The sequence below is a fragment of the Nothobranchius furzeri genome, chromosome 18, assembly GCF_043380555.1.
Source record: "Nothobranchius furzeri strain GRZ-AD chromosome 18, NfurGRZ-RIMD1, whole genome shotgun sequence".
In the NCBI taxonomy this organism is placed as follows: domain Eukaryota; kingdom Metazoa; phylum Chordata; class Actinopteri; order Cyprinodontiformes; family Nothobranchiidae; genus Nothobranchius; species Nothobranchius furzeri.
In genome coordinates, this window is record NC_091758.1 from 13,114,543 (window position 1) to 13,142,392 (window position 27,850).

At 45.4% G+C, this 27,850-nt stretch overlaps 1 protein-coding gene across 2 annotated transcripts; it reads right to left on the reverse strand.

The window, feature by feature from the left end:
- Positions 1–952: 952 nt before the first annotated feature.
- Positions 953–26,689, reverse strand: glyr1 (glyoxylate reductase 1 homolog (Arabidopsis)). 2 transcript variants are annotated; one of them, XM_015976352.3, is made up of 16 exons: positions 26,528–26,689; positions 25,262–25,298; positions 25,096–25,175; positions 24,874–25,012; positions 23,565–23,675; positions 22,483–22,563; positions 20,015–20,068; positions 19,848–19,898; positions 19,703–19,776; positions 18,233–18,332; positions 12,691–12,801; positions 12,192–12,293; positions 11,940–12,102; positions 4,088–4,267; positions 3,857–3,981; positions 953–3,120 (listed from the first exon to the last, which is right to left on the reverse strand). In XM_015976352.3, the coding sequence occupies exons 1-16, from the start codon at positions 26,563–26,565 to the stop codon at positions 3,046–3,048; spliced, it is 1,521 nt and encodes a 506-aa protein (XP_015831838.1). In that variant the 5' UTR covers positions 26,566–26,689; the 3' UTR covers positions 953–3,045. The 2 variants fall into 2 exon arrangements, with proteins under 2 accessions (XP_015831838.1, XP_015831839.1); XM_015976353.3 differs by lacking the exon at positions 22,483–22,563 and having other exon boundaries at positions 26,528–26,688.
- Positions 26,690–27,850: the final 1,161 nt, after the last annotated feature.

Consider the following 27,850-nt stretch of genomic DNA (forward strand, 5'->3'; position numbering starts at 1 on the left):
GTTTCCAGTCAGTGATGATTTGGGGCGTCAGGTCATCTGCTAGTGATGGTCCGTTGTGTTAGCCGTGGTCCAAGGTCAAGGTTGCCATCTACCAGGAAGTTTTAGAGCACTTCATGCTTCCTGCTGCTGACCAACTTTGAGATGCAAATTTCATTTTCCAGCAGGACTTGGCTCCTGCACACAGCTCCAAAGCTACAAACCTGGTTTATGGACCACACTATCCCTGTTCTTGATTGGCCAGCAAACAGACTTTAACCCCATAGGATGATCTAAATAATGAGTGCTGTACATGCTCATACTTTCCAGTTGGCCAACATTTCTAAAAATCTTTTTTCATTGGTCTCAAGTCCGATTCTAATTTTCTGAGATTTTCATTGTCAGTTATAATCAACATTAAATAAACATTCGGTGTTTTGAATTAATCGAGTTTAAAAGTTTCACTTTTTGTCATATTCTAATTTCATGACCAGCACCTGTATGTTCCAAGCCACACTTCTGCTCACCGACGAGATCCTGGATCCAAGAGGCTGGCTCAGACTCAAGAGAACACGAGGAGTAAAGCTGCTCCTCTTCAGCCCCGGTGGGCCAGGAACCTGATTGGGATGCCTCTGGCGCCTTTCTAGGCACGTCCCAACAGGAGTAGAACCAGGGAGATGACAGCGCTGCTGGATGCCCCTTCTGGGCCTGGCCCCTTCACAACCCCATCACGGCTAGGAGTAAATGTAGAACAGACGAATGAGGTCCGGCTTAGTTTCCTACATGAGGTTGGTCCCAGTTGCTGCTCGTCAGTGGAGCGCACGTTTACCTACATATCTGGGACTGTGCTTGCCTACTTTAAAACCAGACGTTGTGGTGTCTTCTGAACATAAACCGTTTGTGTTAAAAGGGTGTCCTTGTGTGATGATTATAGCATTCTAAATAAATGTAAATATCAGAAAAACAAGGAAACGGATTCAGTAATCAGCAGAGGATTTATTAAACAGCACAAAAATTGGTATTTCTACATGTACACAAAATCATAAATACCCCCAAAAGAAAGGCTCCGTACTCCATGTCCACGCCAGAGTCTGTGAGCCGCGTGTTAATAAACCAGCATCACCTGGGCTGAATAATCTACACTATTAAGAAATAAACATTAGCCAGACAATCTGTAAAGTCAAAAGTAGCTTTCATCAACTCTGCTCATCGAAGATACAAAAGGACCCCTACGTAGTTTCATGTGCTATTTACATCTGCCCTCTGAAACTGCTCTGGACCCCACTGCATGGCTTTAGGGAAACTTAAGCCTCAGCAAACAGGAAGTCAATCTGGTGCACTGGACTCCACAAACAAAACTTAACTGTTGACTGTAAGACATAAAAACCCATAAACGGTAGAAGAGCTGACCTCCTAACGGGCAGCAGAGGCCAGAAAGGATCTGATTTCATGTCCTACCACGCCTCCTAATCAACATGGCTCCTAGCTGAAGAACGCTCAGAACAAGGCCCAATCAAGTCCCTCCCCTCAGCCCTCACGGGAACCGAGTGATCCAAAGGAGCAGTCGCTTCCCAACCATGCAAAAGACCTCAGCTGAAGGTTTCCTAACAACAACCTTCAAAAGGGGAGTGGCGGGGACTCGGGGAGGGGCTGGGATGAGCTTTTATTACTGGCCGCTCCTTTACAAGAGGCACTTTTCTGAATTTAAGTAGAAATATAAAAGAAGGATTTGCATCCAGGTGAGAATGCTCTGGACATGCATCCTAATGAGACAGAGTTCATCTCTGGTCTTTACCAAAAACAGGTGTTTTAGGTTATTGTAGGTGGGGGTGCATCACCGAGGTTTTGAAGCACGAAACGGGACGTGGCCTAAAGCTCCTAACCTAACGCGTCATCATTGTTCAACATGGAGATTTTTGGGGGCACAAAAGTTCGAACACCTGAAGGCTGCTTTCTTTAGTCAACTCGTTTCTGAACACAGACATAAAAATGTCTCCCATATCTTTGGTACTTTTGTCAAATTTCCTTTTTAAACATCAAATTAAAATAATCGTTTACAATGTCTTAAATGGTTCATTTTAATATTCGTCCCATTTCAGAGCTAGAAGCTCGGTCCGACCTGCTGCTGGACGTGGGTCTAGATCCTGACCGGCTGTTTGAGAAATGTAACAATAACCCGACTGAGGTTAGCTTAGTAACAGCTAGTCAGCTCACAGCTGAGGAGAAAGATCTGAGCATCAATCCAGGAATGATGAACACCATCTGGAGGAACCCTAACCCTCCATGGAGGAAAAAAAAAACATACATAAATGACATCAGGGCTTAATTATTCATTTTAAAAATACAACTGGAAAGGGACTCGTCTGGTTTTGGATTCCTTCAGTAACAGCTGAAGAGGCGAGAACTGTTCCAAACCAAAAGTCACAGATCTCTTGAACGGGACAACAAACATCTGTTTTACTGCATTTAAGGCCTCAACACATCTGCTGCTCTGAGATCGACGTCACCACCAAAGTAAGAGAACAAATCATGTGATCAAACGTGGGGACACGCCATGACCATGCTGCACCAAAACCACCTACAGGAACATAAATAAATACATCAAGAACCAAGGGACTGGAGGGGTCACAATATTAAGGCAATGCAGTGGCATGTTCTTGGTGGTCTTCTCTCGGATTAATTTCTGAATATTAAAAGAAAAACAGATTAAGCTTAATTAAATACACACAAAACAACAAAAATGTCTTCTGTATTCACAAAACTGGACAGCAGTTTCTGTGGCCTCAGTGGGACTGGACCCCCTCAACCCGCTCGGAACCAGAACTGCTGCCACCCACACGGCAAGCTGCAGCGGTGCACAAGCACAACGCCTATCCCACAGTGCAGTCAGTGCAATGCTCATGGAGAGAAACTAAAAGAATTACAACACTAGGACTTGTGGGGGCAGGTAATGTGGCCGACACTGGGGCAAAATCAAATAAAACCACTAGAAATGCCAATAAAACTCATTAATGTCAAAAGAAAGAAGTGATTAAAGACTGTGGTCCAGAGGATAGGTCACACCTCCCTCTAGTGAATGTAGGCTCTGTAGACTGCAGAGATGTCGTTGTCTGACTGGTCCAGTGCTTTAGCCCTCTTATACACCTGCACAGGATAACAGCAACACAGTTAGCCACAAGTCAACCGTCACAGAAACCAGAGAGAAGCCAGATGTGTCTGTAAGAGATGCTTATAAAGATGTAGTCCCTGCTGAGCGAGGCTGACCCCTCCTGTCCACGGACGTGTGAGCGGTGCGTGAGCTAACAGAGGCTCTCCCTTCCTACCGAGAGCGTTTCAGACACAAAACAGGAGCTAAAGCTGGTCGCAAAGTCACGGGAGAACAGCAACACCACGCGTGATTTCAGAAGTTCACACAACAAGCAAGATGGCTGCATGCATGCAAAAAGGTCTGCTTTGTCTTCTGTTCCGTTTACCTCGGCTACAGGAAATTATTCTTACTATTTAAGCAACTGGAAATCTGCACGACTTTTATTTTGAAAGGTTGCAGATGTTGTACACAGCTTTCCTGTTTGACTTCCTGTCTGGTCCAATCTGAACTACAGTTTGTAGTGCTCTGGATGAGTAGCGTGTAAAACAAAACCAGACCAGAAACATAACCAGCTGGTGGAAAGGAACCAGTCAGCGGCGGCGAACGCTCATCAAGTACGTTCTGCGGCAGTTTTGTGACACCTTCGTGTCTACTGGAAAGGAGGGCTGAGGCCAGTAACTGTAGGTCCACCTACTGTTAGACCCATCGGTGTTTTATGACACCAGTCATGCACATTTAACAGCGGCTTTCATTTTTTTCAGATAAATACAGAAAGAATAAATTCAGTTGTACCTCATTGGCAGCAGCAGCCATTGGTGTTGGATGGTTGGCCATGTCGCCCATGGAGATCGCCAGCCGAAGGTCCTTCTGAATATGTTTCAAATAGTAGTCTGGTTTAAAGTTGCCCTGCAAAATGTCTGATAGAAAGACCAAAGAGGTCAACGGGGTCAGATGTTTGCTTCCAACGTTCTGCCAGAACCACATCCTCAACAACAACCAACGTAATCTCATCTCCTCACTTACTTTGACATTTCTGGTCCACAAAGGTGCTCGCCATCTGGCCCTGGCACAGGATGTCCAGGAAGGTCTGCTGTGATTGGCCGGTGGCCTGTGCCAGAGTGAGCCCCTCTGCGATGGTGGCCATGAAACTGCCCTGGACCATGTTCAGGATCAGCATCATTTTGGCCGCGTTGCCAGCTTCCCCTTGAGCCGAGAAGGAGAGGTAAGAAACCGCTCTTACATCAGAGGGCACAGTTCATCCTTACTACCCTAATGACCATCGGTGAACAATATATAAAACATGCAGAGTTTACTGGAGGTTTTAGCTACAGCTGCAAACATACCAGCACTGTAAGATCAGGGAAAGTAGAGCTGCACGACGAAACAATACATTTCTCAAAATGATATTTAACTCATTCACCGCCAATTGACGACATTAGTCGTCAATTGCATGTTTTAACTGTGTGGGCGTCGGACGAGCCCCCGCACCGTGAGAACAAACATCTCAGCTCTAAAGCCGATCATCCGCGTACGTCACACGTCACGTGATCAGGACGCAGGAAATCCACGTGTTAGATCGTTTTGGGCCGTTCCTGTAAAAAAAGTGAGGCACGAACCGGAAAATCTTCTGCCGATCACAATTCCACAACGGATTATGAAAGAACGGATAATGCTCGATAGGCGCGGATTCTTCCTGATGTAAGAGGTGAGTCTCCGCTTTGTTTTGGTTGTTTGGTAGTTTTGGCGTCGACATCATCCTAGCACGCAACGTTCTGTCACGCTGGCAGTGAAGGGCTTTACCGATCAGGAAACGGCTGGCAGTAAACGAGTTAAAACACATGATGACAGATTTTGTACATTTGTTCTGAGTAATACGTCAAATTCCATTGCTTGGTTCTTTATTAAACAGTTCAGTAAAGTTTCATTTTTGTCTTTTAAGACGACAAGTTACGGCCAACACTGTAGCCTTCCTCAGAGCACCACCGATGTGGCAGAGCAAAGACTAGAGCGGGTGTTGGGGCCTCGGGCAAGAAGCTTCACCCTCCCTGCCTACTGCTGGTAGTCAGAGGGACCGGTGGCGCCAGAGCGCCCCAGGGCAGCTGTGGCTACCATGTAGCTCATCACCATCACCACATTAATGTGTATTTGTGGGTGAATGACTGGTTGTGTTGTAAAGTGCCTTGGGGGGGGGCTGTGGAACCCTAGAAAGGGCAATATAAATACCGGCTATTGACCACTGTACCAGACAACCATCTTCCATAAAAAGGCCTAGCACAGACCTCTGTCCTCTGCATCCGCGGTGGGGTGTGCCATCTTTGGTACCTCACAGTTGTATTATGATTCAGAGTCCTAAAATTCAAACATCATGATTACCACGCCTACAAACCGACTAGCCATGCTCCATAGGAGCCTCAGCAGGTGTTGGCTGGTTAGGAGGAACAGCCGGCTTCTGTTCTTCTTCTTCCGGCTCTTGGAGGGTGCAGATGCTTTTCTTCTCCTCTCCTCCATATCTTATCCACAAGGCCTTTGTCTGTGTGTGTGTGCTGGGTGCACGGCTGCTTCTGCATTTTTTCTGGAAACTGAAATTCACTAAAATGGATCTCGTCAGTTGGTCACTCAACGCGGTTGATACATTTTTTCAACGATGAGAACGGGAGAGGGGGCTCCTGGATGCCCCTCCGGGACAGACCAGCTGTCTGTGGAGGACTCTGAAGATGTGTGGATATTCGTGGTGTCGGGTTTCCTGCTGATCGGCCTTGGAGGCTTCCTGACTTACCGGAAAATTAACGAGCTGTCGAGGAATATTGGCCTGATCCCGGAGCTCAGAGAATTCACAGACTCACATAATTGCTGAGATGAACTGTAAGCTTGGAACTTTGGCCAAGATTCATTCATTGGCACAAACGATGGATGCCATCAAGGATAGAGTGGACGAATCAGCACGGATTGAGATAGATTAATGTCCATTATTGGGATTCTGAGAGGTTGAGGACCAACAAACCGTAAGACAGAGAGGAAATTATCTGTCTGGCCCCAAAACAACTTCTAATCGGAATCTGGCGTCCTTGAGCCAGCAAGGCTCCAACGAAACCCCCCCCCTCAGAAGATATGTGGAATGTGCAGTCGCTATGGCAACTCAACTCTGTCTCCGGGACTGCGGGAAGGCTGCTGAAACGTTCCAGGGTCACTGCAACCCTCCAACCCTCAATGCTCCTCCCCCTATCCACACTGAGGTGACATGCGCTGCTTATCGTGGCTGCAGGAACTGAAATTGGGATAGTCCCAACCCACCACCCCACCTAGTGGACACTTGTGATGTCTGAAGTCTGTTGCATATCTGTCTGAGGTGTTTTTTTGCAGAGCAAAGCTGCCCTCCCGGTGGGAGGGTAACTCTGAAGTGCCTTTTTTTTCCCTCCACCTGAACCAATCCTCATGTAACCCTCTGATCTCTATTAAGGTAGCACGACTCAGGGTTGCGAATGACCACAGTCACCAATTCTTGTCATGTGTCTTGCCCATGTATATCTGATCTCTGAATGGTGTGTACTGAAATTAATTTCCCTCTGGGATTAATAAAGTATCTCTGATTTGATTTGAAACTGTACGATGGTGCCATTTTACTTTTACCCAACTTTCCTTCAGTCCTGACCAGTTAATGTCACGCACGCTCGGTGAGTGAAGCTTTTGTTTTCCGCTGATCCGACGCCTAAAACCACGTGGTCCTGCCATGCTTTGCAGCCGTTTGCTGGGTTTTATTTAGAACCGTTATTGAACCAGCATCACGATGGAACACCATGAATCAGCAGGGCCGGGGTATATGCAGAAATCTCAAAATGAAACTTAAGACCTTGTAAAAATAAAATTAAGACTATCGCAAAGAACTAATCAACTGTTAAACACTCAAATTGTATTTAAATACAGCATCGCTTTGTTTTCCACTTCATGATGAGTTACATCACATCCGGGACAGCGAGGCTGTAGCAATAATACGTAAAGCCACGTGGTACAAAAATAGCACACAGAAGAAAATTGTTGTGTTTAGTTTGCACGCATCTATTTTTCATACCTGTGAACTCAGAGGCTGTGAAAAAAGTGGCAACTAATGCAACTCCCCTGAAACAAGGTGCTGCAGATTTGCATCTATTCTACAGGGGTTGTGTAGTGACCTCTGACCTTTACATACATTTATTTTACTGAGAATATTAAAAAATATATATTTAATCTGATGTTTTTGCAAAATGAAAGCAATTTTCTACCAGTCCTACTGTTCAAGAGAGCTAAACATAATAAACTGACAGAACTGATCAGGTAACGATCAGGGATCATCAGATAATAATTAACTATTATGAGACTAATTCACAGAACACCAAACATAACAACATATGAAAACATTCCAGATTACTGTAATCCTTCATCAGCAGGAAGACCAGATCCCAACTCACCACATGCGGGACAGAGACTCCTCACTGAGACGTGAAACGCTACCGGATAAAGTAAAAAGATCTATTCTGCCTTTTATCTCCAACATCACCGTTAAATACACATAAAGTTATTATATAATTGATGTTTCATATATTCTATTTGAATTCATCTTGAACAAGCTAACAGCAAAAGCTTTAATGCTGTTTCTCAGCTCCTCTCCAGTTACCACAGCTTAACTCAAGACTGGACCTTTTACAGTGGCTCTGAGTAACTTTAGTTACAGTTACTTTAAACAATCAACTGATTTTATAAATAGACAGGCCCACTATAAATAATGAAGGTTTAAGCAGCTTTTTAACGTTTTCACTGAATATTTGTGCTGACTTTCCACAATAGAATGATGGTAAAAGCAGTGTTGCCAACTCCCCCCCGATAGGAAGTAGCTGAAGTTGACCCAGGAAGTCACCCAGATGTCGCCAGACCACGTCAGATGCTAATCTGCATATTGATGACGCCATCACGCCACATTGGTGTTCATTTTCCCCATAGCATCTAAAAGATTACATATATATGATTTTTAAAACATGTTGGGTCTTTTTAGGACTAAAAGGGAGGAAAATAAAAACCTATGTTATGTGTTAAAGTTATTAATTAGTATGATTAAAATGGCCTTAATTGCTTTGATATGTACAATAAATTCCAAAAGTATCAATAAAGTGACATGAAGACAGATATGGTGTGGTGATCCAAACAGTTCTGTTGTAGGATATAACTCAGACCTGCCGCTCTCCTCATTCTCACATACATTTTCCTAAAGAGCTGTTTTTTTTTTACACCTCATCGTTTCTCAGCTTCTCTGTTGTGTATTCTCTCCATCGTGATAATAACGGCGCACCGAGCAAAAGGGAGCGGGTGTCTCATAGTATAACCATCCCTGTGTCCCTGAAGGAAATTCAGATGAGCCACAGAGCTGCGTGTGTAAACGGGACGGTAGTTGAAACTCCTGTTGACTTTATTTGCCAAATGCAGGAAAAGCCAAAGTGTCTGACGGCTGCAGAACCAGAGATGGCAGGTTGACGCCCGCGCCGTCTCTAGTAGAAGCGTGAGCCTGCAGCAGCAGCAGACGTACGTCGGCGGTCTGCAGCTCTGCAGCTGTACCTTTGTCTTCGTCCAGCCGAAAACGGTTTATGATTGGTCAGTCCTCGTGCACATGTGCAGATTATCGTTCTCTTTCCTTACTCTCGGAAGAACGGTTCAGAGTGCAAATGGTTTCTTTGTTGCTAATCTGTAGGGATTATCTACAAGAAAGTAGATAAAGAAAGTAGCAACGGGTCCTGAGAAATGTCGCTAGTTTGTTGCTCGGCGCTTTTGGGAAAATAAGTTGTTTGGAACAGCGACAAAGTCGCTGAGTTGGCAACACTGAGTAAGAGTACCAGAAACATCTTTAGATCTACTCATATTTACAGGTGCTGGCCAGTAAATTAGAATATCATCAAAAGGTTGAAAATATTTCAGTAATTCCATTCAAACCGTGAAACTTGTACATTATATTCATGCAATGCACACAGACCAATGTATTTCCGATGTTTATTACGTTTAATTTTGATATTTATAGGTGACAACCAATGAAAACATCAAATCTGGTATCTCAGAAAATTTGAATATTCTAAAGGCCAATGAAAAAATGTTTGTTTCTCTAATGTTGGCCAACTGAAAAGAATGAACATGAAAAGAATGTGCATGTATAGCACTCAATACTTAGTCGGGGCTCCTTTTGCCTCAATAACTGCAGTAATGCGGCGTGGCATGGACTCGATCAGTCTGTGGCACTGCTCAGGTGTTATGAGAGCCCAGGTTGCTCTGATAGTCGTCTTCAGCTCCTCTGCATTGTTGGGTCTAGCGTATTGCATCCTCCGCTTCACAATACCCCATAGATTTTCTATGGGGTTAAGGTCAGGCGAGTTTGCTGGCCAATCAAGGACAGGGATACCATGGTCCTTGAACCAGGTGCTGGTGGTTTTGGCACTGTGTGCAGGTGCCAAGTCCTGTTGAAAGGTGAAGTCTGCATCCCCATAAAGTTGGTCAGCAGCAGGAAGCATGAAGTGCTCTAAAACTTCCTGGTAGACGGCTGCATTGACCCTGGACCTCAGGAAACAGAGTGGGCCAACACCGGCAGATGACATGGCACCCCACACCATCACTGACGGTGGAAACTTTACACTGGACCTCATGCAACGTGGATTCTGTGCTTCTCCGCTCTTCCTCCAGACTCTGGGTCCTTGATTTCCAAAGGAAATGCAGAACTTGCTTTCATCAGAAAACATAACTTTGGACCACTCAGCATCAGTCCAGTCCTTTTTGTCCTTGGCCCAGGCGAGACGCTTCTTGCGCTGTTTCTTGTTCAAGAGTGGCTTGACACACGGAATGCGACACCTGAATCCCATGTCTTTCATGAGTCTCCTCGTGGTGGTTCTTGAAGCGCTGACTCCAGCTGCAGTCCACTCTTTGTGGATCTCCCCCACATTTTTGAATGGGTTTGTCGTCACAATTCTCTGCAGGGTGCGGTTATCCCTAGAGCTTGTACACTTTTTTCTACCACATTTTTTCCGTCCCTTCGCCTGTCTGTTAATGTGCTTGGACACAGAGCTCTGCGAACAGCCAGCTTCTTTAGCAATCACCTTTTGTGTCTTGCCCTCCTTGTGCAAGGTGTCAATGATTGTCTTTTGGACAGCTGTTAAGTCAGAAGTCTTCCCCATGATTGTGGTGCCTTCAAAACAAGACTGAGGGACCTTTTAAAGGCCTTTGCAGGTGTTTTGAGTAAATCAGCTGATTAGAGTGGCAGCAGGTGTCTTCTATATTCAGCCTTTTCAGAATATTCTAATTTTTTGAGATACCAAATTTGGAGTTTTCATTAGTTGTCACTTATGAATATCAAATTTAAATGTAATGAACATTGGAAATACATTGGTCTGTGTGCATTGCATGAATATAATGTACAAGTTTCACGTTTTGAATGGAATTACTGAAATATTTTCAACCTTTTGATGATATTCTAATTTACTGGCCAGCACATGTATTTCCACTAATAACATCCCACTGAAAACAGATCCATGCTATTTTGCAACTTTTTCTTCTTAGCTCATTCACTGCCAGCCGTTTCCTGATCACTAACGGCCTTCGCTGCCAGCGTTTCTCACCGTTTTTACAGTTTTTTTTAAGAGTCACAGAACGTTGCACGCTAGCATGATGTCGACGCCAAAACAACCAAAACAAAGAGGAGACTCACCTCTTACATCAGGAAGAAGCTGCGTGTTTCGGGCGTTATCCGTTCTTTCATAATCTGTTGTCGAATTGTGATCGGCAGACGCTTTTCCGGTTCGCGCCTCACTTTTTTTTACAGGAACGGCCCAAAACGATCTCCTAACACATGGATGGTCTGCTTCCTGATCACGTGACGTGTGACGTATGTGGATGAAGATCAGCTTCAGGGCTGAGATGTTTGTTCTCTCTGCGCGGGGGCTCGTTCCAATGCTCAAACAGTGAAAAAATGCAAATGACGACTCTAGTCGTCAGTGGTAGTGAATGAGTTAATTTCGTACATCTTCTACATGTAGGGAAGACGTGGCTGAAAGGGTTTAGCTTGTATGCATCTGGAACAACAACCGCAGCAGCTTGTTTGGGGTTAGGATGGACCTGTCTAATTACTGGGAAACTTGTTTTTGACCCAACACTTGAAATCAACTCCCCCCAAAAAGAACACAAGCCTCAGGAAACATCAGTTAAGGCCGAAACCGAAAGGCCCAAACATCATCCATGACCCCTCCCACCCCAGCCCTGCCCTCCGGTAGGCGCTAGAGTCGTTTCTTTTAGACCAAACACACCATTTGAGTACCTTCCAGTTTCATTCTCATCGAGATAATAAAAGCTTTCTGGTTCGGATGATGGTTCTAGCACTTTTTAAAAGTCCAACGGAGATGTTTTCCTGCGTTAGGGTTAGGCAGAAATAGTCCGCTGGGTTCAACTCTGCATTTATTTAGTTTGACAGGAAAACAACACCACGGTAAGTCGGTACTACTGCGGCTTCAGGGTTTCAGACGGCCTGACATCGGTGACACAAACGGCGGTTTGTGCCCCGTCTACTTGTGTTAACTGAGGTGGAGTTCTCATAAGCACCAACCCCTCCGTCTTGTTCATATCAGCCACAGCTTCTCAGGAAGGGGGGGTCGACAGCACAGCCAGCGCTTTACTCTGACTGGCTTTAGAGCAGCCATGAAGTGGACTAGAAAGCAGAGCGTTTGTCCTGACACGGTGACATCACTACGCAACGCGCCCCTCGTTAACTCCCATCTGACAGAAGAACATCCTACAAAGCCGATTTGGTCCGACCGTGCTCCTCTCTGGTACCCTTCGGGGAGAGGGGTGCCGTAGTGAGGTGTGTGTGCGGCAGGCGTACCGAGGAAGAACGAGGTCTTGCCCATGGCCTGGAAGCAGCTGCTGCAGTCCTCGTAAACGCTCCTGTCTCCGGCTGCCAGAATCACCAGCATCCCATCATTGGAGACCTGCTGGCTTCCTGAAACCGGAGCCTCCAGGAAACGGCCCCCCCGTGATGTGATCACCTGAGGAACACATTTATACACCTTTACATCCCACTGCTGGAAGCTGGAGTAGTTATTCTCTGATGGTGTGGCTGCAGGCTGCTGCGTACCTGGGACAGCTCTGTGATGGTCTCTGGATCCACGGTGGACATTTCCACATAGCATTTGCCCGGTCTGATCCCCTGGAGGACTCCACTGGGTCCCATCACCAACTACAGAGCCACAAAAACAAAGAGCTTCAGCCAAAACCAAAGCTGACGCATCAGACGGTGAAGGCTCCGATCCTAGAGGCTTCGGATAAAAGGAACTGGACTTCTTTATTTCTTAGATAAAAAACAAAATGTCTTCCAAAAGGCTTCAGTTCAATGAGATGCTTCATAATGTTCATATCTGGACAAGTGGGAAGGTAAAGAAGCCCTCTCTGTGGAGGCCCCAGCTCAGAATCTGATCTACACCTGAACACCTGACCTAAACCGGGACAGCAGCAACCCCCGGGACCACTGGGCTTGCTCCTCTGCACCCAGAAACCCCTCAGATGAGGCATGAACAGGTTCAGTTGTGGTTTCCCAAAGCTGTAAGACACTTCCACATCGTTACCGGGGTACTCACATCTCTGGCAGCCTTTGGGTCCGACACACAGGAGAAAGTGATGTCACACATGGAGGCCACCTCTGCTGGGGTCCGGCCCAATCTGGCCCCCTCCTGGATGAACAGGTCACACTGCAAGAGCACGGAGGAGAGAAAGTTTACTGCAGACAGACTACAGCTGTCCCTCTGGGGGACAGTAGGGGACACGTCCTGCATCTCTGGACAGTAGCAGTGGTGTTCCAGGATAGATGAAGCTCCGCTTCCACAAAGTACACCGAGGTCAGCTTCAAAATACTAACCGATACACATTTAGGATGTTTTAATAGAACTGCAGACTTCTGTCTAAACACTCTTCAGGACCACTAACCACCATCCTCTACTCAGCATGTTTTAGCAGTTTCCCTGCCCCAACACCCCTGACTTCAGTCAGCAGGTGGTTTACGGGCTGCTGCAGCAGTCAGACATACTGGACTGGGCGTCTAGAGGACCAGAGCCTGTTACGGAGGTATTTATATAGATAACAAAGATAAATGTATTAAAAATGAAATGATAGAGACTATCGACCCGTGTAAAGTAAAGCAGAACGCATTCATAAAGGCCGTTGAAAGGTAGGGATGCACCGAAATGAAAATTCTTGGCCGAAACCGAATGAGGAAACCAGGCTGAAATTTGAAAAACGATGACGTCACTAATCGGAGGCGTAGCATTCACGGCTACGACGTGAACCAACCTCACTAAAACCAAGGCAGCGCAATAAATCAATTACAAAACCATGAAAACTTGGGTGGAGCACGGACTTTATGCACTATATAAATGAAAATGTTTCACTTGAACACACTTGTGTACATTAAATAATGAATTATAAATAAATGATGAATGTACACATTTATAACCGAAAGGCCTGCTGAGGACTGTACAATTAACCCTTTAAGTGCCAAAGATGCAATTAGGGTGGGAACTGAAAAGTTTATGAATATCAGTGGCATTGTCGATACTGTCCATCGATTCAATTCCCCATCAGTTCCAGAGTAGATAAAGTGGAAGCCAAAAACTAACTGCACACGGCCTCCTGCAATATAGTACTACATATACAGTACTACAGTGTCAGTTTCTTTATTATAAATAATCAGTTGTACCTGAATCGGTTGGAAAGATCATTCCAAACGTTCTCCTTTATGCTCCCTGTAAACTAGGGCTAGGCAACAATAAAAAAATGTATCTCTTATCGAGATCATTTTCCCAAGTCAAAAAATTTGATTAAAGAAAAAGATGTGTAGGTTGGCAACGTTCACGTCCCTTTAAAGAGCAAGTCACCCCTATCAGACTATACTCCACTCCCACTTCCTGTTTGAAAAATGCAACAAATGCTGTTGCCTAGCAGACCGAGAGGGCGGAGCCGCTAACAAATACACACACACCAACGTGACATCATATGGTACCAGCCTACGTTCTAGGGTACCTCTTAGCCAATAGCGATGGCAGATTTAAATTCATATGCAGTGCAGAGTTTTTACCCGACAACAGCACAACACTGACGGTTTTAGGCAGAAAATTCTAATTTTAACTAAGATGCACTAAAGTGCAAAACTATTGACTACTCGTGTCTGCAGCACAATTAGACACGCATTTATATAGTTTATCAGAAAAAAAGTAGATTTGGGGGTGACTTGCTCTTTAAGCAGCTGTACCATCTTGAGTCACGTAAAAATGTGACTCGACTCAACAGCCCCATCTAGGGGACAACTTTTGTTTCTGCACACCTGTAGTAATCGTGTTTATCGTCGTTATCCATATTGCCCAGTCCTACGGTGAAGGCAGAGTCGTCTTCTTGTGCGGTGCAGTGTTGCTGTAGCTTTTGCAGAGTGGGAAAAATCTCACCACAGGTCAGACTTCAGTCGCTGGAGTCTGCTAGTGAGGAGGTGTGTATATAAGGCTTATGACGCTAACATGACAGGAGTGTTCGTTGACTAGGTACCTGCAGTATTAACAGGAGAGGATGTGCGAACATCACTGCTGCTGCGTTGAAATTCACTCGTCTGGAGCGGGTCACAATGCGTCATTAACTTTAAGTTATCGCCCAAAGGCTTTTGTAAATCCGTACTCCTTCCTCTGCTTTGCAATTACTGCAAGTTATCCTGTTGTCATGATTTTTGTAAAATATAACTAAACTAGGGCTGCACGATATTAGGAAAACCTGCGATATTCGATAACAGTGCTTAATATTGCGATATCGATATTACTCACGATAAATGAACAAATACTAAAGTATGCAGTGTTGATGTCGTCTGGCGTGTGACGTCTGCTCTGGGTTCAAAGCAAACAAGAACTAATGCATGAATTCCATTACAACATAACATTTTTATTGCACAAATATGCAGCTGCACCTGCTACTGTATTAGCAGCTGCACCTGCTACTGTATTAGCAGCAAAACAACAAACTGCATGCATGCAGTTTCTCAGTGACTTTAAAACATCACCTCCACCATAAAACTTTTTCTGAAGCTCCAAATACAGAAAAACATCCCTTACCAGGGTTTTAGAATAAATAAAAAAAATCAGAAAATAAGTTTAAATGTTAAATAATAGTTAACATCACTTACATGCAACAGCAAAGTCTCTCATTGCTACTGAACATTTTCTCCACTTATGTGGTTATGATATAAGGCTGTTGCTGTAATTGGGAAGTGAACTGTGCTGGGCCAAACTAGGAGAAAATTAAGATTTTCTGAGGGAAAGAGAAAAACAATTGTCTACCTTTCAGAAGAGGAACTGGCAAAAAAAAAACTACATGGAAAATATGTGAAAACGTTTGTTTTTAACCCCAAATTGAACAAGTTTAACTAGATCTTAAAAAGCTGCTCAGATGATGAAACTGCAACTATGATTCTAATAACAAGCTAACAAATTGGACTAGCTCCTCTAAGATAACCGGCTAGCAGAGCTTCTGACTGGCAGTTTATGTGCAGCAGCAAATCAACTATCCTGATTAACAAGGTTATAAAAGCTCATAAATGAAAAATCACTTTGATGTGTGGGGGAACTTTTCCAGGCCCTCTTTAGCAGGGTGGGACTGGGAGGAGAGTGCTGAAGCCTTTTAGCTGGAAGCTAACCGGAGCCTGGGGCTAACATCACCACCCGGTGGAACACTAGCGACATGGAGGTGGGTTGGTTCACCGGCACGTGTCGGAGTCAGCGTTCCATCCATCCTAAGGGTCTACGTAGGGGGCAGGTGTATTACGTGAACGGACCCATCTGATTGGCCACATATCAGAAGGACTACATTTGATTGGTCAAATAATACTTCTGCGTAAAAAACAGAGCTGGTTTACAAAAAGTTGAAGTATGACACGGATGGAAATGTTTGAACCAAACATTTATCGCCGTTTTTGACGTGCCTTGCTTTGGGCCTATCGCACGTCCTGTTATCGCGATGATGATAATTTTTCGATTTATTGTGCAGCCCTAAACTTTAAAGTGTGTGTGCCGCTTAGACGCCATGTTTTCTGCTTCCGTAAGCTACGCAACGTGCGCGGTGACGTCATTCGTGCCGACTGGAATTGATAAGTGGAAACGTTTTCAAAAGTGGTGAACGACTCCTAGGAACTGAAACAACGGTTTTCGATTCCCACTCCTCGTTGCAATATTGCACGTAACGAGCCAAAGCTGCTAATATAATGCTCATGCAGAATCAGGAGGGTTTTCCATCCCTATAAACACAACATTAGAAATTCCTGCAGTACCTGGTGCAAAATGAAAAAAAAATTTTTTTAAAGAAGTAAAAATAGGAAGTAAGAAGGTTCTTTGTTTACACCAGAAGACGTGTAACTTCAATCTGAGCAACACCTTTGGGTGTTTCTGTTGAAACTTTTTTAGAGTGTGAAAACTTACTTAAAGAGCAAGTCACCCCCTACCAGAGTCTAACTCCACTCCCACTTCATGTTTGAAAAATGCAACAAATGCTGTTGCCAGGCAGACCGAGAGGGCGGAGCCACTAACAAATACACACACACAGGCTCACGACAGCATTGTGACATCATAATGTACCAGTTTACATCATAGCATGCCTCTTAGCCAATAGCGGTGGCAGATTTAAATTCAAATACAGTTTTTACCTGAAAACGGCACAACACTGTCAGTTTTAGGCAGAATATTTAAATTTGAACTAAGATGCACGGAAGTGCCAAATTATTGACGACACGTGTCTGCAGCACGATTAGACACTCGTTTTAGTTTATCAGCAAAAAAAAGGTTGATTTGGGGGTGACTTGCGCTTTAACTTACTATGAATGACTACATTAGTTAAATATAAATGACTAATGACTGGAACAAAAAATGTATGTCCAAATGTTTTTTATAAAACTGGATAATGGTCACCTGTAAAGGTTCCTGAGCCTTTAAATGGTCTCTCAGTCTAGTTAAATTACAGAAATAAATGTAATTTTGCACAATATTTTAATTTTTCTAGCTTCACATAATTGTGTGTTTTAGCAGCATTTCTGTAGCTGCTAATCTAGTAATGGTTAAATAAATAAATAAAATCCTTTAAAATGACACTAGAAGAGGCACGAGCCTGATGGAGGACTTACATTTACTAACGTGGGTCAGACCCAACCACAGAAGAGCTGAAGCTGGGTGGTAAACACACACAGGTAGTTCTAATAACACCTGAGCTCCATGACGTCTGAGACTGATGCATCAGGGTTACAGCGGGACTAAAGACATGATCAGAAACAGGTTACAGCTGGATGATCTAGGAAGGTAGAAGGTCAGGACGTCTGAGCGGTGAACAGGTGAGCGGACCTTCGGCACGTCCCGCTGTCACGCTAAGAAGGGCACGGCTGCAGATCCACACCTGCAGCAGCGAATCAGCAGGTCTGCAGCGGTAGATTCATCACGTCTTCCTCGTTCTTCTCGAGCAGTGATGCTCTTGGATGAAAACATCCGCTTCACTTCACTGCACTTCAACACACCGCGCTGCTGAATTAGTAACGCATGGATTTTCTCATGAGTAGCGGAAACGGCGTTATGGTTGGATTACTCGTTGATGAAAACTAGCTTTTTAGTAACGCCATTATTTCAAACGGCTTCATTTCCATCTCTGACTGTGACGATGAAGCAGGAATGTTAAAGACATTTTAAAACGCCGGGCAGACGAGGTGGAGGTGAAACTGAAAGAGGAAAGTGCATCACATAATTACGAAAAGGGGGACATTTTTTTTATCTGTATGAATTTGCGATTTTTGAGGCAAGTTTCCACATGAGGATGAAACGAAAACGAGGACCACCTCACAGCCTGTTTCAGTGATTTTGGCATATTGGCCAAAAAACGCCAGTGGCCACATTTTCAGTGCCTCCCTATTTATAGGTGAGTACATCATTGACTGTTTGATGGACGCTGACTCCGCGCCGTCAGCCACTTCCCAGAAGTGGACCAGCCCAGGTCTACCTCCGGGAAGTGGCTGACGGATCCTGGAGTCAACACCGGGACCAACCTAAAGCTAAACATTCAGCACACAGATCTTTTACCACTAGCTGACCCCAAGCCAGATGAACATTACAGTACCTTCTCTGCCGTGCGGTTCCACACGGTGACAACATGGCCCATCTTCAGCAGGTTGGAGACAATGCCACTACCCATGAGACCCAGGCCCAGAAAACCTATCCTGCAGGACAAGAGCAGCACACTCGTCAGACAGTGGAGGTTTCGGCAGCCATCTGGGTTCAAGTCTTGGTTGTTGGAGTGAAATTACTTTTAGTCGACTAAAACTTGGGTTTTTAGTTTGACAAGTAATACTGACAGATGAATGTATAAGTCACACGGTTACACTGGTTGTTTACCAACATCATTTATTTTTAAAGAGCAAGTCAACCTCAAATCAACTTTTTTTGTTGATAAACAACATAAATGAGTGTCTAATTGCTCTGTAGACACGTTCAGTCAATAATCTGGCACTTTAGTTAATCGTAGTTAAAATTTAAATAATCTGCCTAAAACTGTCAGTGATGCACCGTCGTCAGGCAAAAACTCAGCACTGCATTTGAATTTAAATCTGCCATCGCTATTGGCTAAGAGGTACACTATGATGTTAGATGGTACATTATGATGTCACAATGTCGTGAGTATGTATTTTTTTGTGGCTCCGCCCTCTCGGTCTGCTAGGCAACAGCATTTGTTGCATTTTTCAAACAGGAAGTGAGAGTTGAGTAAGAATCTGGTAGGGGGTGACTTGCTCTCTAAGGCTAAAGGCAGAGAGAGAGAAAGAGAGTGGAAAAAAACCCCGAGCGGAGGCAGTGACCGACAGCACGAGCCGTTTTCAGCTTAGTCTTGTCAAATGCACCACGTACGTTACAAATATAGTAACTTTAAAAAGAGGCGAGCTGAAGAAAACCTAGGGAGTACCGAAGAAACGGGAGCAACAGTGAAGCACAGAGAAATCTCTCTCTGTCTGTCTGTCAGACTGAGACTGCAGAGTTTTGTGTATAGGGAGGGGCGGGCTCTATGTTACTGGCCAATCACAGAGCGTGAAGACAGTCAGTTACTCAATGAGGATTTTCCTTCAGCAACATTACAGATATTTACGAGTTTTACTCGTTTCTTGATCGTATTCGTCAAAAATGCTTTATCCGTACCGGATACTCGTCTCCGGCTCATCCCTACTTGATACCGTGTGACTGATCTCAAACATCAGTCACAGAAAAAACACCCAGTTTAAGAAACGTGTTAATGTCCAGAAGAAGCCTCGTTGCCCGTATTTCTAATCGTTTCACTGTTATTTTTTAGTTTTTGCCAAATGGGAAAAAATTAGCATTTCGAGCTTAATTTTCATCCCATCTCGTCCAAAGTGACAAAACTCATGAGAGTCTGGTCATGTTCAAGTCAGCAAAGAGCCGTTTTTAGATTTCCAGCATCTTGTTTCATTTTGACAAAAAGAGATCAGAGGGATCAATTAGTCATCATTGGTGAAAACAAGCGTGGAGTCAGGGCAGGAAAACAAAGGCCAGCGGTCTGCAGGCATGTGCGACGAGTCGGTACCTTTTATCTGTTGGTGTGATGCTGCCATTAATGGCTGTGCTGTCTGCTGCTTGGATAGAAGTTGAGCCAGTCACCTGTGTGGAGGAAGTCAACTGTCAGTGTCACCGCTTCAACAGGTAGGGTCTGAAACTCGCCCTGCGTTTACCTCTTCGATGATTTTCAGGCGTTTACTGATGGGCTCCATCGACGAGGCTGGCTGTAAGCAGAGAGGAAGGATGTGAGATCATCGTCACTGCACACGCACACACACACACACACACACACACAGCATGAAGAACAGTTCATAAGATCTTGCAGATGGTTTGGTCTCACCTTTTCAGACTGGATGAGCAGAAAGTGATGGAAGTGCGGATCGTCCTTGACCGGCTGGAACACAACAAGACGTCAGAATGAATGTGCTGTCAGCTAGCGTGGACCTAAAGGCAAGGCTTCCATCATGGTGGCTTCTAAAGCTAGAAATGCTGCTCATCTAGAACTCACAAGTTGCTCAGGGAGGAGCACCAGCCAGATTAGCCGATGCAGGTGTGAATGTGTGTGTAATGAATGAATGAATGAACCCACGGAGACATTCCTCACTCTGGTTTCACTGTTCATCTCTCTAGTGAGGACGGACGATTTGGTAGTGAATAGGTCCACATGGTGTCGGTTTCCTCACCACCACAGTGGTTGTTGCTATAGTTGGGTGTGTGCACGCGAGTGTGTGTGTGCACACTAGGGGTTGTGTCAACTAGTCGACTTCACCGCTCTGTAGTGACTTTTTATGCCCGTCATCGACTAGTCGCTGTCACGTGATAATGACCGACAAGATGCAGTCCACGGAAAAGACAGCAGGCGACGCGCTGTGCCAGAGCGTCGGTACTGACACCCGCCGTAAAACGGACATTTAACCAAATTGTGACCTTTACCCTCTTGCAATTTAACCTTCCCCTCAACCCCATCCTAACCTTAACCAGCTTGCGCATGCAAAGCTCTGATCGTTGGCGCACTCCAGACATCTGCGTCCTGAGCACGGCCACAGTAACGTTATCAAATCAGGTGTCGCCACCTCAAAAACTACTTTAACACACGATCGTTCCTGTCGGCTCATTTCCTTTTGTTTTCTGCCTTTTATTATTTTATTTGTGCCTGATGCGTTTCGCTGCTGTGGAGCGGGGCGCATCACCTGTTTTGTCCTCGGTGACGCACCTTATCGGTGCGGCCGGCACGCACTCCGCTGTTTTTGCGGTCGGTAGATCTTTTAGAACTGCAGTTCAAAGGTAACTCATGAGGTGAATATATATGAACCCAGGTAGCAGTTTTTCTTTAGGATTGAGAGGAGATGCAGGAAGATAATAAACAGGCAGGACAGAAAAATAGTCAAATAAAAACAAGTTAGTTTTGTACCTGCTGGTTGCAACAAACAGACACCATTGAAGGTAATCAGAAGTGAGGAACAGAAAATGAAATAATTATTTTAATGTTTAGAGCAGCAGGAACTCCGAGAGGCTGCAGGAGCATCAGTGAGTTTGCGGCTGCTGCGCAGGGGGAGGGGGGAGAGGGCTGAAGCAGGGGGAGGGGGGAGAGGGCTGAAGCAGGGGGAGGGGGGAGAGGGCTGAAGCAGGGGGAGGGGGGAGAGGGCTGAAGCAGGGGGAGGGGGGGAGAGGGCTGAAGCAGGGGGAGGGGGGAGAGGGCTGAAGCGGAGCAGTATAGAAGCGGAAACTACAGTTGTTAAGAGATGTTTAACTTTGAAAATGTGTGCGTAATTTTAATTGTCAAAAACTCCAGCGAACCACCACCCCCCCCCCCCCAGGTATATGACGTCAACGAGTCGATTCGATTTTCATTACTTGACTGTCGACTTTAAAATTAATGAAGTCATGCAGCCCCTAGTGCACACTGGTGATTTGAATGCATCACGGCTTTCCCTCCAGGTTTGTTCTGCTCAGCTTCTCAGTATTAGTCTGAAATGAGTGTTTCAGGCTGGGGCAGCACGCAGAGCTCAGAAAAATAACCATTATTTCATTTTACTAGATGGCCAGGTTTTGACTTATGATCCTAGGGAATTCTGCACAATTCCCAGACACTACAGTAAAATTTCAGTAGATGAAGTCCAACCCAAGTAACTAAAGAAAAACCGGCTGCTGCATGGTTCTACACAGAGGAAATTGAGCTGAAACAAGGAAACGGGACAGACTCCGATTACAGCTTAGCTGACCAATCAGAAGGATGCACAGCTTCCTGTCTAAAGCAAGCTCATAGGACCTTAACATCAGTGTGGTGTTAGCGACTCTCGAACTGTCAAACACAAACGTCTCCACTGACTAAGATATGAACAGTTACGGGACCGCTTTGGATTTGAGGGGTGCACCGTTTCATTACACACACACACACACACACACACACACACACACACACACACACACACACACACACACACACACACACACACACACACACACACACACACACACACACACACACACACACACACACACACACACGTGAACAAGTTTGTTTAGAGTGGTCATCAACCCTGGCACAGAGCAGCAGGTCTGAACTGAGAGCTAAGCTGGGTTCAGCACAGCTCTGGACCAAACCTCGGCCCGTTTCAGAGCCCTGTTCTCAAGAGTTGCTGACCCTCTCAGGAGCACACACACCCCACAGCTGCAGCAGTCACACGTGAGCACCAAACAGGTTGGAAGGGGAAAGTCTGCAGTTGGTGGTGGTTTGAAGCCAAAAGGTTAAAGTCAGAAGAACAGCAGGGAAAGGCAGGCTTGGTGGGAGGAGGGGCGTTCACCTACACTGCTCTCCCATTTGAATCCTGAGCCAGGTCCAGCCAACCTCTCAACAGCAGACGGCTCGGGGTCAGAGTCAGTTAAATCCTTAAGAAGGAGAGAGAAACATTCACCTTCACATCAAAAGGTGGAACGTATAACGGTCCGGGTTAGCTGTTTGTCAGACGGGCTGCCGAATAACTTCAGAGTTCGTTTCCAGGTCCTGGTTCTGGTCTTTAGGGCCTTACATGGACAAGCACCATCTTACATTGGTGATCATCTCAGTCCCTTCACCCCCAGCTGGTCCCTGGGGCAGTGTGTGCCCCACATAGGCTCAGGCGCCACGCCTATGAGTCGGGGGAACTGGTGGCTTCTGGCGGTGTGTCCCCGGGCAGCTGCTACTACACTGTGTGTGTGTACGTGTGCATGTGTGTGTGAATGACTAGTGTAAATCACTTCAGACTCCTCTGTGCAGGTCACTTATCACAAAGTAGAGCCTGTTGAACCTTTCCTGGTTGAAGATGGAGTCAAACACAACTCGCAATCCTACTGCTGGTTGTTAGGACAGCTTCTTGCAGCAGCGGCGGTACAGGACAGAAGTCGGCATCATTCAGAAGGACAACACTGCTGGCTGGTCAGCCAAGGACTCAAAGACGGCAGAACAATGACTTCCTCACTTGTACCAAACCCTATAGAGAACCCACGGGTCCTTTTAAACCTTTCATAGGCAAGGAAGAACAACAGTTCACCTTCTGAACGGGGAAGGCATCCTGCTGCGTCTGTCCATCACAGATTCTTTAGATGTCAGAAACGTTTACATGGAAATGTGTTTATTTTCCTCATTTTAACAAAATAAACAAGGGAGATGTTACTGTGCACATGCTTGTATTCCCCTGATGTTCACGCTCACATTTCCAAGGTGCGACAGTCAACTTTTGTGTTCAGACACATTTTGGATCGACCGAAGCAAACAAAACGTAAAACATCAACGTAAAAAATACCCCCAAAATACAACTAGTGTGCACAAGCTGGTAGCTAGAGGGTACATCCATGAGTGCTAGTCCTAGCTGCTTTAACAACTCAAAAACCTATATTAGAGCAGTACCGACCTTCTCAGAGGGGTCCTTCAGGGCACTCAGGTCCTCATCATCCTCATCCAGTATTTTCAGAGGTTTGTTGGACGCCTTCTTGCCTTTTGATTCAGCTTTACCATCAGAGTTCTGCAAGAAACATACACACACACACACCCTCAGTCACTTAACCCGCCTGCCCGGTGGTCAGAGGGAACGATGGCAGCTGTGCTCGGCAACCTAGCCTCCGTCAGCGTGCCGCAGGGCAGCAGAGGCTTCAATGAAGCTCATCCTTACCAGGGTATAGGAGCCGTGTTTTTCCGCAACACAGGGTGTGAATGTGTGTGAATGCACTTTGGAGGGTTCTAGGACTCTAGAAGGCGCGATACAAAACGGAACATTTACCATTTAGTAAAAGTCAGAAAATATGAACGTTCATTCAACTGTGACTGAACGAGTAGAAACGGCGTTTTATTCGAGGACGGAAACAACAGACGTGTGTTTAGAGGTGAGACCACTTGAAGGGTGGAGGAGAATGAGGGGTAAGTTAGGCCGCGATAAAAAGCCTTCGAAATACATTAAAACAATCTTGGGTGTGTTCTTGCTGTGTCTTTCTAAATCCATTCTTTCGTTCTTTTTTAAACACAGAAACAGTTTTGTTTACCTGTTTGTAGCTACAGTTTCGCCGACGGCTGCCGGCTTCTTCAGGTTGAAGAAGCCGGCAGCCGTCGGCGAAACTGTAGCTACAAACAGGTAAACAAAACTGTTTCTGTGTTTAAAAAAGAACGAAAGAATGGAAATTAAAACAATGTAAACAATATTAAATGCCCCATCTTGGACCGGATACATGGCTGTAATGACGGATACCTCCGTTGTCCCGGAGGGGAATTGCTTTGCAACATTCCCCAGGAGATGGGTTGGCGTGTGCGTGACTTCACACTCGAGCCGACAGAAAAGTACAACCGGCCTAGTGAGCTGTGCAGAGCAGAGTATGCACTAGTGAAAAAGAATGAGTTCTGGCTCTGTCGATACCAACTCACCTCAGAGAACCATAACAAAGAATGTTCTGTCTTAATTTGAAAATCCTGATTCAGGAAGTAAAGGACGTCCACATGGAAGACCTGTTACTGATGACATGAGCTCTTGTTCTGCTTTGGTCTGGTGCCAAGCAGCATTGGGACAGTTTATGCCTATCCTGCTGGGTGTTGGCTGATTACGATCAACAGCCACATGCTAGTGACAATAGTAAATACAAGGAGATGACCTTTTGTTGACGATGAGAATGGATTCAAGACTTTCCAGAAAAAGGCTGATTTAACCCAATTACTTGAAACAGGAAGTGGATCACCTGTTCTTTCCCCTTGGCTTTCTTCAGGTAGTCCTCCACTGCATCCACGGCCTGCTGGAAGCGCTTTCCTTTGTTTATCTTGATCATTTCTTCTTTGTGGGCATGGTAGGGCTTCAGTTGTTCTACTTTGATCCAGGCACTGGCCACACAGACACAACATCTCAGGCATGTAGCACCCAAATAGATGGAAGTGAAGTCTTGAGCAGGTATTTCTCTACTTACTGGTCTTCAGTTCCAAAAAACTTCACAAAGTGGCATTTCTTGCCCCTGGGCTTTTTCAGGTCCTTGGGAGGGCTCACAACCTAAACATCCACAAACATTTAACGGCTTTTTAGTGATTAGTGATCATGACATGACTTAGTTAACCAGTTGTGTTTTTGCCCCTTACCTTTCCGGGCCATGGTGGGTACCGCCCCAGCTTCCCCCTGAGGAGGGCAGGAGAATCATATCAGCACCACACCAGAGTATGATCCCAGACCCACCGCAGTGTTTGGTGCCAGCGACACACACTTCTAACTCTACAGCTGAGCCTAGCATATGCACCACATACAATCTCCTCAACAGCAATGCGTGCTTATTTAGACAGAAAAGAGGCATTTCTGATATTTACACGGTACCATTTCAGTAGCAGCAGGAACTGAATACGAGTCAGATACAGACTGAAAATGTTCTCAGAACTATTTGACTTATTTCTCATCCTCTTCAACATTTTTTATTTGTAATCTAAACTATTTGAGAGTTCAAAGCCGTATGATTTATGTCTTTCATGATTATTAACGTTACAAAAATAAAGCTGTGCTTCACTGCAGGCTTGAACATAAAACAGAGGTCTCAGGACCACCGGAGAGGCTAGCCGGCCAGATGTTTAGGGTTCAGAGTGGTTTTCTGTCCTCGGACAAAATGACAAAAAACCCTAAAAAGCCTGCTTAGTTAAGGTCGGTGTGATTAAACAGCCTTTTCAGTTTGGAGTCCAGATAATATCTGGATTAGAAGAAGTTCTGCCCTAAAAACAGCTCTAAACAACCGTGTTAGCTGTTAGAATATAGGGTATATAACGCGAATGATTAAAGGTACCCCCAGGTCTTCAGGATTGACCAAACTTCTCGTGTTTACTTTTGAGTAGCGGCCCACCCTACAGCTCCGTAGTCTGCCTTCCGTCTCTTATACCTCTGTCACTGAAGCGTGGACAGAGTAAAACAGCCAAACAAATAGATTTTACCGAGAGTAAAGAGGGAGCGACAGTTAAAACGGAAACCGAGTAGACGCAGATCCCTCTAGCTACAAGCTAGGCTAAGCTAACCATGCTAACACACAGCGCACACACCAAACAAGCAGATCAAGCTTTTCAAATAATCGCACCGCCACTAAACTATAAATGGCAAAAGACAGCCCTTGTGCCTAAAACGAGCGTGTCTGGTGAGGTTTACACTCATTGTAATTAGCTCGCTGGCTGGCAGCTAACGACAGCTAAATAAGCTTGGTTAGCGATTTGTTTGGCTCGACCATAAACTGACTCACAAAGCAGACTGTTATATAAATGGCGTGTCTCTGACACAAACAACGAACGCGGAGAGCAGATGAACGGATGCAACATGGCGTTAAGGGGCTAAAACTGGGAAAGAGAGTGTAAAACAGCGTTTAAAGGTCATCTCACCACACCAGGTCCCCGATCCGCAGATGCACCGTCGCCATCTTTCAACTTGAATACAACGTCGCACCGAGCGAGAGGAAGAGGAACACACCCTCCCCCTCAGTCATCACAGGCAGGGGCAGGGCGAACCAGCACCAGAACAGACCGGTGTTCCAGGACCAATCAGAACCAACCAGGGAGATAGAGAACCAGGACAGGTGGCGTGCCAATGTAGTACAGTTTGAACCCCCTGCGTTGGGAGCGCGCGAGCGCCGGTGTTTAAAACAGCGTTTCCGTAAACTACGCCTCGATTCCAGCTAACTAGAGATAAAAATATGTTTTACTGACGAAAAAAGAAAAGACGAGTGTTGTTACTCTATCGTTCAGGTTGTGGGGGACAACAGAGAGAATGTCATGTTTGATCAAGCTGAACGTTTCCCTGGATCATCGCGTCGGTGTAAACCATCGACATAATATACGGTGTAAACTCCATAATCTCAGCAAAACAAGAGAAAACTATTAATTTATTTGTACAAAGGTAGAAATTAATTATACTATGTTCATATTCGATTTAAAAAGCGTCAGACACGTGACACAACATCACATATTGACAGCACTGAAATCCATTTTATAACTGCTGACAGGCTTTTAAATATCTTCAGGTCATGGACGTAGTTTTGACCTTAGAAGTGGGGGGTACACCAGAAAGAGGACCAGGGGGGTCTTTACAGTAAATATACAAAAATATGTATAAAACTACAGGCTAGGGGATCCTTCATGCAATGTCAGGAATGCAGAACTTTTTTGGACGGTAAAATGTGCAGGGGACATTGGCGTCATTTTAACCGGGGACGCCGGGGACATGTCCCCGGCAAAATTCGTGATCGGCAGCTGTGTCCCCCCCCCCCCCCACTTTCAAAAAAGCCTGCTGATGAGGATTTTTGTTTTACCTGCTCAGATCTTATACCAGGGGTCGGTAACCTGTTCCCATCAAAGAGCCATTATTACCCATTTCCCACAGTAAAGAAAACACCGCAGCAGCCGCAGCGTTGTGGGCGGGGCCTACCCTCAGACAGCAGAGCGCTGCTCACAACAGGTGACAGCAGCCAGGGGCATCGCACCCGTGGGGGATTCAACACCCACACTTTTCCAGCTGTTTTGCTCACCTCCACACCAGTCTGGTTTCTTTACGTTGCACTCACTCTGTTTGCCTCATCTCCTTCTTCACCTCCCAGCCGATGTCGGGTTTCCAGGAGAGCAGGAGAGGGAGGGACGGAAGAGCTCGACTGAATTCATAATTTTACATCTTGAATTTAGCTGTACAAAGTCTGAGTTTGATAAAGTGAA

Bases quoted from the DNA above. Each gene is read 5' to 3' on its own strand.
- glyr1 (XM_015976352.3), bottom strand. From the start codon at position 26,565: ATGGCGACGGTGCATCTGCGGATCGGGGACCTGGTGTG. The intron at 12,103-12,191 runs GTACGCAGCAGC...TGTGTTCCTCAG, and splicing joins CCATCACAGAGCTGTCCCAG to GTGATCACATCACGGGGGGG. The intron at 4,268-11,939 runs GTACGCCTGCCG...TCTCGGCTCAAG, and splicing joins CAAGACCTCGTTCTTCCTCG to GGGAAGCTGGCAACGCGGCC.